We start from the raw sequence: 12,971 nt of genomic DNA on the forward strand, positions 1-12,971 counted from the left end.
CAGTTCAAATTACCTCGTAAAAAAAATACTGAATAGAAACACTGGAATACTGAATCGATTTGCGGGTGTGGTCCCATTATTCGCTGAAGCGAGTTGTTGCGAGTTTCCCGTCTTTTTCTAGCACGTGTTTTCCTTAAAGCCTAGTCCTCAGATCGGCTAAGAGTTTCACTAGTCGAAAAATCTTATTCTTTGTAGTGTGACCGAAGTTTTCAAAGATCACCCGCAATGCATGTAGCATGGTCTTACTGTCAAGCGGCTGGGCTTGTTGCCAAACAAAACACAAATCAATTGGAGAAATTTAAAAAGGAGGAGTCTGCTGGTACACAAAGAAAGTAAAATTAAACTAAATGGAATGTTCAACGAATGTTTTTATTTATGTAAATTTGTAGTTTAAAGCTTACTTCTCATCCCATGGATGCTTCGCCATCTTTCCCGCGCCACCGCAGTCCAGTTCCGAGTCCCAATGGGCATATTGGACCTTGAGGAAGTGGGAGCCGGATTGGGAACGGAGTTGATCCGCTGATGCTGCAGGAAGTCGCCCAGCATCCTGGCCATGGCTTCTCCAACTGTTCCTTAGCGGGCGCCCTATTTTCCTCCTCCCTATAGAAGCCACCGCGTCCTCCAGCTCCGCTTAAGCTGCCAAGTAGCTGGTGGTTATGGTGTACGGAGTCCTAATGGAGAGGACTTCGGAGATCATATTACTGGTGGTTCTGCTAAAAAGATCCTTCTATTAGTACAACGCACCCAAATTATTTTGGCCAGATCATACTTTCTTTGAGAGGACACGCTCGGCATGTAGAGAGCGAAGTCGCACTTGGCATGTTCCTTTCCACTGGGATTCTCTAGAGGATCTCCTCCAGCACTTCAACTATTCTGCGGATTTGCTTCTGTTGTGGTATTGCTTCCTGTCGGTCAAGTCCCACAATAATGGGCAACAGCTTGGATTAGGCGTTCTTTTTCATCTGCACTGACCTCCTTTAACCGTTTTTGGGGTTTTTCTTCCATTTAAAATTTTTAAATTCTCCATTGCTTCTTCACGAACACCGCCAAAGATTACATATCTTAAGCCTAGTACTCACATCGACGAAAACCGCGAGCTAACCATAGGAGTGAGCGACAGGCAAACAGGCGGCTTAAAGTTTTCGTCGGGTCTGTTTTTCAGGGCGGTACTCAGATGAGCTAAGGAAATACCAGAAAAAATACCAAATTTCGGGAGTGAATTTTCGATGAACGCCGTTAGCCGCGGCTCAAAGAATAAGAAATTTAATCTTTGGCGGTGTTCGTGCAGAGTCGGTGGGGAATTTAAAAATAAAAAATGGATGAAAAACACCCAAATCGACTAAAGGAGGTCAGTGCAGATGAAAAAAGACGTCTAATCCAAGCTGTTGCCTATTGTTGTGGGACTTGACCGACAGGAAACAAAACCACATCGGGGTAAATCCGCAGAATAGTTGAAGCGTTAGAGGAGATCCACTAGAGAATCCCAGTAGGAAGGAACATGGGACATCGCTCGATCTCCGACGAGGACTCCTCCCTCACCAGCTATTAGGCAGCTGGTGATGGAGCGAAGGTAGAGGATGCGCCGGCTTCTATAGGGAGGAGGAAATAAGGTCGCCCGCGAAGGGACAGCTGGAGGAGCCATCACCAGACATAATTGACCAGCTCGGAGCTGGACTACAGATGGCGCGGGAAAGATGGCGAAGCATCTGTGGGACGAGAAGGAAGCCTTAAACTTCTAGTTTACATTAATAAAAACATTCGATGAAAATTTTATTTATTTTAATTTGAATTTCTTTGTGCAGCAGCAGACTCTTCTTTTTTAAATTGAAATTGAAATTCCAATTGATTTGTTTTCCGTTTGACAACAAGCCCAGCTGCTTGACAGTAAGACCATGCTACATGCATGGCGAGTGAACTTTGAAAACTTCGGTCACACTACAAAGAATAAGATTTTTCGACTAGTGAAACTCTTAGCCGATCTGAGTACTAGGCTTTATTCTTTGGGCCGCGGCTAACGGCGTTCATCGAAAATTCACTCCCGAAATCTGGTTTTTTTTCTGGTATTTCCTTAGCTCATCTGAGTACCGCGCTGAAAAACAGACCCGACGAAAAGCTTTAGCCTTCTTTGGTTAGCTCGCGGTTTTCGTCGATGTGAGTACTAGGCTTAAAGAAGAAACAGTCGCAGAAGCGGAATTTGGTCGCTGAAGCGGAAGCCCCTTTGTGTGAATAGGGCATAACGGCCACAAAAGCTAAAAATCTGTCTGGTGCCCACATTTTCGAAGATTTTGTCAATGTGTAAATGGGAGTTTGTTTTATTGTCAACATCCATCTACAAATTGCTTAAATCGGACCATTCAATAAGAAATTGTGTTATAGAATATTTGAATCACCGCTAAGTGGCGCATTACATTCTCGGGAAATGCGCTTGCTGCTTTCATATTGTCATCTCCCTTGCGCTCCCTTTAGCGGGTATTTGACAGTCGAGGCACTCGACTATAGCGTTCTTCCTTGTTTTGTCTTGTTTTCAAAATAAATCTATTTGCACGTTCTCTTCTGTTCGGTTTCGGTTTGTAATGGCCGATCATCTGTGGGCCGAACCTATTACTGGGAAATTTTAGGAACGGCAAATTGATGAATAAGCCACTTGAACACTGAGGAAAAGGGCTGTAGGCTGTTTAAAAATGAAAGGAATTATTGGAGACATTAAGAATCGATCTCTTGCTGGTATTTTAAAATTTTGCGAATACCCCAGTTGATTTAACAACAAATTATTGATACCGGAAGCATCGATGACGCGATGTTTAAAAATATCGATACCATCGATAGGGCTATTGATTGCTTGACCAGCTCTAGTTTTTGTGTGAAAAATCTGGCGAAGAGATTCTGTTAAAATTTCTTCTGTTACTAACTCCTCCTGTTACAACGCCTTTAACCGCCGGTGTGTCGCTCCAGAGAATTGCGTTTGTCCAGTTGTTTGTCAACGGAATAGGTAAACCTGCCGCAATTAGCGAATTCAAAGGCCACACAAACGAATTGTCGCGTCGCATTACGTTTCAGTGCTGCCAACTTTTACGGAGTGCCGGGAATATATTAAATTGCTGGCCAAACAGACGCGCTGCAGCCGATATGCTCACGCCGTTGGATTGATTTGCTCGTCCTTTTTGTTGGGTAAACTCCGAAGAGTCTGATTAGTGTTCTCCAGCCTCTAATTTGGTCGGAAAAACGCCGGCGAACTGTCGGACTCCAGCCGAAAAACGGCCAAGCTGGCAGCACTGCCAGAACAAAAAATGAAGTGAATTACGGAAAAAAGGGATAGCTAAAAGAAAAGCCAAAAGAAAAGCTGGTAGAGTGTGCCAATGACAGTGGCCAGCGAGGACCTTTATTTCCTATTCCATGACGTTTTGTTGAGTTGTCCACTGCTCTAGGTGGTCATTTTATCATCATCACCATTATTGTCGTCTACGGAGTCGGTGTTTTTTAGTCAACTACCCACCAGCGAAACGGCCTTGAGGAAACTCAACAGCACCTGGTCATCTAAGTCTTGATCATCACCTTAGTCTGGGTTTCCCATCACACAGTTCAGGTGAGTTCTCGATGCCGATTCTGAATCCCTGTCTTTCAATCAGATCCTCATACAGATCCTTTCACAATCCACAGTTATGTCATCCACCGCCGGTAAGCGCAAGGAGATCTATAAATATCTCGCACCATGGCCACTGTACTCCATGAACTGGAGTGTTCGGCCTGATAAGCGATTCCGACTCGCACTGGGCAGCTTCATCGAGGAGTACAACAACAAGGTGCAGATCATCAGCCTGGACGAGGACACAAGCGAATTTAGTGCTAAGAGGTAAATCGAGCGACAAACTAAAATTTACTAGGAGTAAAGTTAAACAAGGATGAACGCTATAGTCGAGTACCTCGACTATCAGATACCCGTTACTCGGCTAAAGGGACGATAGGGAGATTGTAATGCGCCAACTACCCGCGATCTCAATATATGGTTATGTGGGCGGTAGACAGATTTAAGTTATGGGCGTTAGAGTGGGCGTGGAAAACTTTTTTTAGGTCCATCAATAGGTGTTGGCGAGACTAATACATTTTAGTTTTTTTTTTTCTAGCATGAAACTTGTGGTCGCCACAGGTTTGGGCAGTTTGTGGGCATTAGAGTGGGCGTGGCATATTCGCATGAAAATCTTGCGCTGCGTACAAGGCTACGGAATCTAAATCTGAAATCCCAATTCTCTATCTTTCATAGTTTCCGAGATATCAGCGTTCATATTTTTCCGATATTTTTGAGTTTGTGGGCGTTAGACGGACATGGCTAGATCGACTCGGCTAGTGATCCTGATCAAGAATATATATACTTTATGGGGTCGGAAACGCTTCCTTCTACCTGTTACATACTTTCCGACCAATATAGTATACCCTTTTACTCTACGAGTAACGGGTATAAAAATTATAAAGAAATCGCTTAAGCCCGATTTGAGTACCAAAAAGTGTCCCAAAAAATCCCTATTCCCATAACTTGCAAACTATATTTGAAAAAATGTAGTTATGGCGAATAGGATTCCAAAATACCTTTTTAACGACATAAGATATAGATATTTAAAGCAAAAACGCGTTTTCAAAAATCGTAAGGCCAAAATTTCTGTAATCGAGTTGTTTAACACAATTTAAATGATTCTATGACCCTAAAATAGAGTTGGATGCGCATAATTTTCAAAGAGTGGTCTTTAGACAAATAACGTTAAGAATACCTTTTCGATGACATATAGCTCAAGTAGCTTTAGTAGTTCAGAAGTTACGGGCGTATGGAATCCGTTTCGTTTTCTCGTGTTGCCCTTCTTCACTACGTGGACTGCCTTCCACAGCGATAACTTATTAATGTTACGATAAATTTTTTAAGATGCCTCGACTGTCATATTCCTGCTAGTCAGCTTACCAATTTAGCTAATTGACTAATGGTCCGATTTAATCAATAAAATGTACAATGAAAAAATCTTTTAAAATGTAGGCGCCAAAAATTTTGCAATTTGTGGGCGTGGCACTGGTTAAAACAAACATGAACTTAAAATGCTCTAGGAGAATCTGAATGTCAAATTTGAACTCAAAAATGTGGGCAAAAGGAAAAACTTAGTGCTACGGGCGTTAGAGTGGGTGTGATACTCGGCTGAAACAAACTTGGGCTTCATAGGTACGGAGATATGCAAGCGGCAAAGCGACTGCTTTTATTTCGCGAAGTGACTTAACCTTCACCTATCGGTGAAAACTTTGATGCATTTTTGGCATGTTTTCCATTGATACACGAAACAAAATCCCTTTTTACAAAGTCTTTTAAAATGTGGGCGCCATACAGACCAGCGTTATGCGTTTGTGGGCGTTAGAGTGTTTATGGCACTTTGCTGAAACAAACTTGCGCTGCTTAAGAATTTAATTTGGTATAATAACTTTAATAACTTTTTGGGTTGACATTTTGTTTTTTTTTTTTTAATAAAAAATTAAAATAATTTTTGAAGACAAATCGCGTTTTCATATACGCCCATACTTCCAATATTGCTTTGCACATTGATGCACATTTTTGTACCTCCATAAACAAACTGATAGGAGTAACCTACCAAAATTAAATTAAACAATAAGTTGTCTTTACAGCTTAATTTCTGTTTTAGAACGTCCTTTAAAAAATATTGCTTTGTTATACAGAAGCTTAGAAAATTGGGTTACTTATAGCCAATGTTCGTAATGGTTTTTTTAATTTTAGCCTATAGGCGCAACCACATTTTATATTTTATGTACTTCCACATTGTCCTAATTTACCCTTGCCTATTTTCTAATTTGCTGCTTTCCGAACTAGCACCTTTGACCATCCATATCCGACAACCAAGATCATGTGGATACCGGACTCCAAGGGCGTCTATCCCGATCTTTTGGCCACCAGCGGAGACTATTTGCGGGTGTGGCGTGCCGGCGAACCAGACACACGGCTTGAATGCGTTTTGAACAATAACAAGAATAGTGACTTCTGCGCCCCGCTTACCTCGTTTGATTGGAACGAGGTAGATCCAAATCTGGTTGGCACCTCCTCAATAGACACCACATGCACTATATGGGGACTGGAGACTGGACAGCCGCACGCCCGCGTCTATGTGGCGGGACACGTGAAGACGCAGCTGATTGCCCACGACAAGGAGGTCTACGACATTGCCTTTTCGCGGGCAGGCGGCGGTCGGGACATGTTCGCCTCGGTGGGAGCTGATGGATCGGTGCGCATGTTTGATCTGCGCCATTTGGAGCATTCAACCATTATCTATGAGGTGGGTAGAGCGCAAGGAGTGAAACACGATGATCAATTTATTTACGTAACCATTTTAGGATCCTGCCCACACGGCGCTGCTGCGCTTGGCCTGGAACAAACAGGATCCGAACTATTTAGCCACTGTTGCCATGGACTCGTGCGAAGTTATAATTTTAGATGTTCGTGTTCCTTGTACACCCGTTGCAAGACTGAGCAATCACAGAGCGTGCGTCAACGGTATTGCGTGGGCGCCGCATAGGTGAGTTTCCAGTGAAACGTAACTCGTTCCATCATAAATATGCATTGTACTTCGTATTTCAGTTCCTGTCACATCTGCACTGCCGGTGATGATCACCAAGCACTGATCTGGGATATACAACAAATGCCACGTGCAATAGAGGATCCAATTTTAGCCTATACAGCTGCCGAGGGCGAAGTCAATCAGATCCAGTGGGGTGCCACACAGCCCGACTGGATAGCCATTTGTTACAACAAAGCGTGCGAGATTCTGCGGGTCTAAGAGTCAATTTTTTGGTCTGGTCCCTGGCTATAGCACCTGGTTGCAATTGCTGAACAACGCACAGTCAACAAAAAACAGAACGTCAGAAAAAACATACACTACCCACAACAACACACACATTTGCTGTTGGTTACTTGAAGGCGGAAAGGAGTGAGCTTAAGTTGTATCGGTTTTTTCAACACGCTTCCGTCGTTTGTTTAAGGGGGTTCACCCATATCCCAGCCGATCCAACGGTTGCCACGAGAAAAACTATCCCTTGTTTTTTTCTTTAATCCGATCGCAGAAAACACATTTTCGGTTTTATTAAACCGAGCCAAAGCAAACTCCCTTACTTTATTGTCTACTGCAAGAAAGAGAGGAAGAATAACACAGAAGCACAAAATTGAAATGTTTGGCCTGTGTAATTAAAGGAGAAACAGAAAGGTATTGAAAGAGAGGGAGGTATCAAGGAGAAAACGAAGGCGACGGAGCATGTATTTTAGAATTATTAGCTTAGTTGACCGTACAAGTATGTAAGTCATGTCTATGAGGTATAACCAAAATATGTATTTCTAATTATAGTTTATTTCACACTTGACAAGACCGCCCAGCCCATGCAAGCCACAATCTATTAGAGGCGCTTCATTTCATTTGGTTCTTGATTATATAAACCCAAGTAGAATAGAGAGAAGCAAGAAAGAAAAAAACAAGTAAAAAAACAATGTCCTACCTCGTTTTTTCAACTATGAATATTGATTGTTAACCAAGTTTTTGAGTCTGGCCAAAACAGCGAAAGCAACAGCCACAGCAACACACAAAGAAAAATAAAAACGGAATGATGTAGACAGTAACAACGCTTTTTCGAAATATTTTTACTTTGTTCAATTTTTGTATGAGAACCAAAAACGGGAAACCAACAAAAACATGATATAATGAAAAAAACCATGGACTTAAACGAATGCAAAACAAACAAAATACGGTATGAATTAAATAAATAAGTGGAAGTACTTACATATATAAAAGAATAAAACAAAAACAAACCGAAGAAAAAATGCACACAACACAGCTAGATTCTAATACTATTTAAAGATTCAAACTAAAAGCAAAAGCAAAAACAAATATTGAAATATATGAGCGAGAGAGAATACAAGATTGTTGCTATATCCATTTAAAGAAGAAACGAAACAGAAATAAACTATGATCATTTCAGATAAAACAGGACTCTCCTTGAATAATCCCAACAACATCACATACTTTCCACAGGACAAAATCGACTTTTTCACATAAAATCGAAACAATTTTTTTATGTATCTTGTAATTTATAGCAGTTTCACAACTTACTTATATATATAGATATGTATACAAAAACGATAGAAGTACCGATAGTCCCGATGATCATGTTTTGTAAATACAGCATGAAAGGCAACTTTTAAACAACAAATCAGCAGTCGGAAGCCGTGAGACTTTTGAGCAAGACTTAGGCCCTGGTTATGTATAGCCATTTAAGAGGACCATAAACCCCTGAATAAACATCTCCTTAATCCAAATACTGTCTTACTTTGCCACAGAAAAGTTATAAACTGAATTAAATCCTTTCAGATTTTTTGCGTTTGTAGCCATTAATCAAAGACGATTTGATTGATTTGGCATTTCACGGTATACTCACAAAAAAATCTTAAAAGGATGTTCGAATATTATATACTACAGTTTCTTTTTCTTCGTTTGTGATCTTTATTTTATTATACGGTTCACGTTATTTGGGAATGTAACTACACTTATATATGTATTGTATATGTACACACACTCACACAAACACAAGCGCGTATATATAGACATCAGATCGGGCTGAAGAGGTTACTAGGAAGCTAATTGATCGATCGATAAAACCAAACAAAAACAAACGAAGGATGAGGGGTTGGAGAAAACAAACCAAAACAGACAAATATTTAAATAAACCATTTTTAAATAATAAATTCCTTTTCATATTAATTCGGGAAGGTCGTCGGGCGGACAAATGTTACTGATGTCCACAACTCCATCGAGTCTTTCCTTGGATTTTTCGTCCTTTCCATCATCAGAAGGGGCATGGCTAGAAATGTAAGCATGTTATAGTCCAGACTTAAGAATTTAAAGTTCACTAAATTTTTTGAGTACCCTGCAGTTGCACAATTCATCACTGCTGAAAATCATTTATCATCATCAAGCCTCTCTCTCGATATCTATATTTTAAATTATAGGTGATGAAAATGCGGTGATCATGGGTTAAAACGGATAATTTTTTGATATGATTCTTTCACTGGCATGCTTATGTTAAGATTATCACCATTTTTTATTTGAACAAAACTAGGCTTAGTGATTATATTTTTTTGCGATGATTCATTACCAAAAAGTCGATGTACGGTACTGCAGGGTAACCTTATAATTAAACAGGCCTAGTATACTTTGCACACTCACCTTTTAGACGTACTTTTCTTGGTGATCAGTAGATCGTTGACTTTTAGTTTTTTAAGTTTGACCTTAAGGTGACCTGTTATCTGCGAACGCTGCACCGTAGACTCATCCGGCTTGACCTCCTCACTGTAGGCGATCTGAAAGATCTTTTTTTTGACGGTGACTCTAGTATACATGGTCTGTACGTCCACATCAATTAGAGAGGTATCCAGGTGTCTGTGGGCAGATATATTATGAGATTAATAAAAAAAGAAATTACAAAACCTTATATTCTGTTTATAATATTTATTTAAAATTAAAGTAGAAGTCAAAGATTTATAAGCAATTTTGTTGCGTATATCAAATAAAAACAACCCCCAACGAAGTAAAATCGCAACTTCAATATATAAATATATTAATATTGGATAGGTGCTCTGAAAAGTTAAACATTTAAAAAAGGTCGGTTTTTCAGTTTTTGAATAACCAACTTTAAAAGTGACAAAAAAAGTCTGGTCATAAATTGTAATCCATTGTATTCAAATAAATTCGGTTAAGACATCGTATGTGCGCCTTAAAACGTTTAACGCTAAGTTCAGTGTGGCGCCTGTTGATTTCACTCGTGCCTATAAGAACCAGCCGGGTCCCAAGCGGACTATAGCACCAAAAAAAAAACAGCGAAATTTTGTGCGCCCACATTTTCGAATATTTTTGTATCATTGTAAGTTCTATTTTATTTTATTTAACAACAATTACAATACCTATCAGTTTGCAAACAGTGGTTTAAATCAGACCATTAGTTAAAAGCTTAAATTGGTGTACTGGGTAACGGGTATAGGGTAACTGATAGTCGAACCGATCTCAGGACCCCAACTTATAAGGCGAACACACTAACCCTATAGTTCGAAAATGCAAAAGAGGGCAAACGAAGTTTTTCAGAGATTGTGAAAATAAACATATTTGCTGCATGTTGTTTCGTGGGCTCGAACTCCAGACTGCACTCTTCTAAGCAAATACTCCAAATTTAAAGTTACAACCCCACTACCCGTTAGATCACGCTGTAAGTTATTAAGTTATGAACTGTTTTTAAATTTAAGAACGTCCGATATATTTAAAAAAGTTTCTTATTTGAAGAAAAAAGTTAAAGAAGTAAACCTTCTTGAAATAAGAATATTGTTCTTAAATTTAGACTCGGTCCCTCAGTGTAAAAATCTGTTCAAATCGAAAAACCCATTTTATAAAAGTATACTAGATTCGTCGGAAAGTACAAGTAGAAGGAAGCGTTTCCAACTAGGTTTCACGTGGCGATAGGTGGCGCTTTATTGATAGCTGAGTAACGGGTATCTGATAGTCGAGGCCGTCGACTATAGCGTTTTCTCTTGTTATAAATATAAAGTGGTATAATATGGAAATGCGATTTTAATTGCATGAAAATGGGCCGACCTTATCTTAAGGGTACACATTGCTGAAGCTAGCTACCTTTCTTGTTCGGCTTAATTTACCTGTATACTTCTAGTTCGAGCAAGTAATGGTCGGCCTCGTCCTGGAATTTAAAGGGCATCTTGCCTTGGTTCAGATTGTACGGTCTGCCGCAGGGAGCAAAAAGATTGCGCTCTTGCTTCGGAGGATCCAACGGGGATTTGGTTTCGTGCCGCTCCCGGCCTATCCGGTGCTGTCGGGCGATCTCCGTGCGAATCTCCGGACAGTGCTCGCTCTTTGCTTGCCAGAAGGTTTTAATGCGCTCCTCTTCATCGTCTATTCCTGCACAACGATCGGCCAAGGCGGACTGCTGCTCCGCCACCCGGATACGCTGCTCATCCCGACTTATAGCCTGATCTGCCTGCTTCTGGACGATGATGGCACGGTTTTTGGGTAGTTCCCTCAAAGCTTGGAGACGCTCCGAAGGTGTGATCTCTATGCAATCCAAGCTATTCAGTTGCGGCAGAGTCGCAACCACGTAGTTTCTGTATTGTGGATAGTCCACGCAAGGATTTCCAATGAGCACCAGTTCACGGAGATTGTGATTTCCACATAGCGACTCCACACTGGTTAGTTCTCCTATAAAATTTAAAGTAAGATCCAGTTTGGTAAGAGACTCGCAGCCCTCCAGGTTCTCCACCTTCTCAATATTATTGATGGCTACATTAAGGTACTCCAAACGTTTTAGTTTATGCAAGTTCTCCAGACGCGAAATCAGATTGGATTGGAGGAGAAGGATTTTCAGGTTGCGACACCAGTTTTGGATGTGTTCTATGGCCTCGATATCCTCCTGGTGCAATGAAATCTCTTCCAAAGTGCTAATTAGACGTTCATTGTGCTCCGATTTCTTGCGGACCAGCTCTTCGGTGACTAAAATTTTAAATGGATCGAAATCAGGAAATATTTCTCGAATTTCAACTACTTACTCGACACCATATTGACAAAAGTGTGATGTAAGGGAAAGTAATAGAAAGTCCTTAGCTAAAGGGCGAAAGCCAACTACGTTGCTAAGCATTTGTACATGCCGATCCAATTTCCTTGTTATTGTTTTTTTACCCTCCTTATACCCTTGCAGTTTTATGGGTATTATGATTTAAGTATGATGTTTGCAACGTAGTGAAGATAAGATGATAAGAGTCCAAAAGTGGTAAAACTAAAGATTCTTATATTAAGTTGTTTAATATCATCTGCAATTTCCAGGACCCTAAAACAATGCTTTTGGGACAAGCTGACAAACAAAATACAATTTTCATTTTGAGAAGTCCCCCAAACCTTGTTTTGCGTATTTTGAATGGAGCATCGGATTTATACAAAGGAGGTGTCATTCTACGCGTATTTTGAGTAAAAACACAACTAGACTAATAAACTTGAGCATTTATTCCCAACGATCCCAACAGATCACATTTTCTAAATTTTCACTTCTACACTTTCTGGCTCATGTTGGCATACTGGGAGTCCGAGCTGAGCAGCATGTGTCGGGAAGATACTGCTAAGGTGGATAATAAGATGACGAAGCTTTAAGCTACTAATTTACATTTCAATTATTTTTATTGTAATTTTTTATACAGCCTGCTGCTCGTCTTTTTAAAATTCCTTTAATTGGTTTGTTTGCTGTTTGTCAACAAACCCAGCGAAGTATCCGCGGGACGAGAAAAAAGCTTTAAACTACTAATTTACATAAATAAAACATTCGATTAACATTCCATTTAGTTTTATGTTAATTTTTTTGTGCACCAGCAGACTCTTCTTTTTTAAATTGATCCAGTTGATTTGTTTTACGTTTGTCAACAAACCCAGCTGCTTGACAGTAAGACCATGCTACATGCATTGCGGGTGATCTTTGAAAACTTCGGTCACACCACAAAGAATACGATTTTTCGACTAGTGAAACTCAGCCGATCTGAGTACTAGGCCTTAGCCGCGAATTTGCCTCTCGCTCACTCCTATGATTAGCTCGCGGTTTTCGTTTATGTGAGTAACTAGGCTTAAGAATGTATGTAGCTGATTAAAAATCATATTTAGGGTATTCCCTAAACTGTTGAATTGCTGAATTGTTGAGCTTTGGTGAGCTGTTTATCAGCTGCTCTATTCAAACTCCATTTTCCCAGCTCTTTGAACATTCAACAGGAACCAGTTAGGGAATACCCGGGATTATTCATTCATATATAATAAGAAACTTCTATCGGCTACTATGACAACGATTTTTTTCGACGCCCCTGCTTTGCTGCGTTATTTCGGCCCTGGCCAATCGTCAAATCTAATCAGCTGGAA

At 40.3% G+C, this 12,971-nt stretch overlaps 2 protein-coding genes across 3 annotated transcripts; one reads left to right on the forward strand and one right to left on the reverse strand.

The window, feature by feature from the left end:
* The first annotated feature begins 2,834 nt into the window (after positions 1-2,834).
* Positions 2,835-8,048, forward strand: LOC119556500 (DDB1- and CUL4-associated factor 7). 2 transcript variants are annotated; one of them, XM_037868760.1, is made up of 6 exons: positions 2,835-2,989; positions 3,058-3,583; positions 3,658-3,850; positions 5,855-6,314; positions 6,373-6,554; positions 6,617-8,048. In XM_037868760.1, the coding sequence occupies exons 3-6, from the start codon at positions 3,660-3,662 to the stop codon at positions 6,813-6,815; spliced, it is 1,032 nt and encodes a 343-aa protein (XP_037724688.1). In that variant the 5' UTR covers positions 2,835-2,989; positions 3,058-3,583; positions 3,658-3,659; the 3' UTR covers positions 6,816-8,048. The 2 variants fall into 2 exon arrangements, with proteins under 2 accessions (XP_037724688.1, XP_037724687.1); XM_037868759.1 differs by having other exon boundaries at positions 2,853-3,583.
* Positions 8,049-8,499: 451 nt separating this feature from the next.
* LOC119556498 (protein tilB) lies at positions 8,500-12,484 on the reverse strand. Its single transcript, XM_037868758.1, has 4 exons — positions 11,627-12,484; positions 10,724-11,570; positions 9,249-9,461; positions 8,500-8,883 (listed from the first exon to the last, which is right to left on the reverse strand). The coding sequence occupies exons 1-4, from the start codon at positions 11,634-11,636 to the stop codon at positions 8,775-8,777; spliced, it is 1,179 nt and encodes a 392-aa protein (XP_037724686.1). The 5' UTR covers positions 11,637-12,484; the 3' UTR covers positions 8,500-8,774.
* Positions 12,485-12,971: the final 487 nt, after the last annotated feature.

This window comes from Drosophila subpulchrella, chromosome X, assembly GCF_014743375.2.
Source record: "Drosophila subpulchrella strain 33 F10 #4 breed RU33 chromosome X, RU_Dsub_v1.1 Primary Assembly, whole genome shotgun sequence".
In the NCBI taxonomy this organism is placed as follows: domain Eukaryota; kingdom Metazoa; phylum Arthropoda; class Insecta; order Diptera; family Drosophilidae; genus Drosophila; species Drosophila subpulchrella.

What these genes read in the sequence shown, in the direction of transcription:
- LOC119556500 (XM_037868760.1), top strand. Translation starts at nt 3,660, where the DNA reads ATGTCATCCACCGCCGGTAAGCGCAAGGAGATCTATAAATATCTCGCA. An exon ending in AGCGAATTTAGTGCTAAGAG is followed by an intron (nt 3,851 to 5,854) that starts GTAAATCGAGCG and finishes TTTCCGAACTAG; the next exon opens with CACCTTTGACCATCCATATC. An exon ending in ATTCAACCATTATCTATGAG is followed by an intron (nt 6,315 to 6,372) that starts GTGGGTAGAGCG and finishes TAACCATTTTAG; the next exon opens with GATCCTGCCCACACGGCGCT.
- LOC119556498 (XM_037868758.1), bottom strand. An exon ending in CTCGAACTAGAAGTATACAG is followed by an intron (nt 9,462 to 10,723) that starts GTAAATTAAGCC and finishes ATCTGCCCACAG; the next exon opens with ACACCTGGATACCTCTCTAA. An exon ending in AAGAAAAGTACGTCTAAAAG is followed by an intron (nt 8,884 to 9,248) that starts GTGAGTGTGCAA and finishes TTACATTTCTAG; the next exon opens with CCATGCCCCTTCTGATGATG.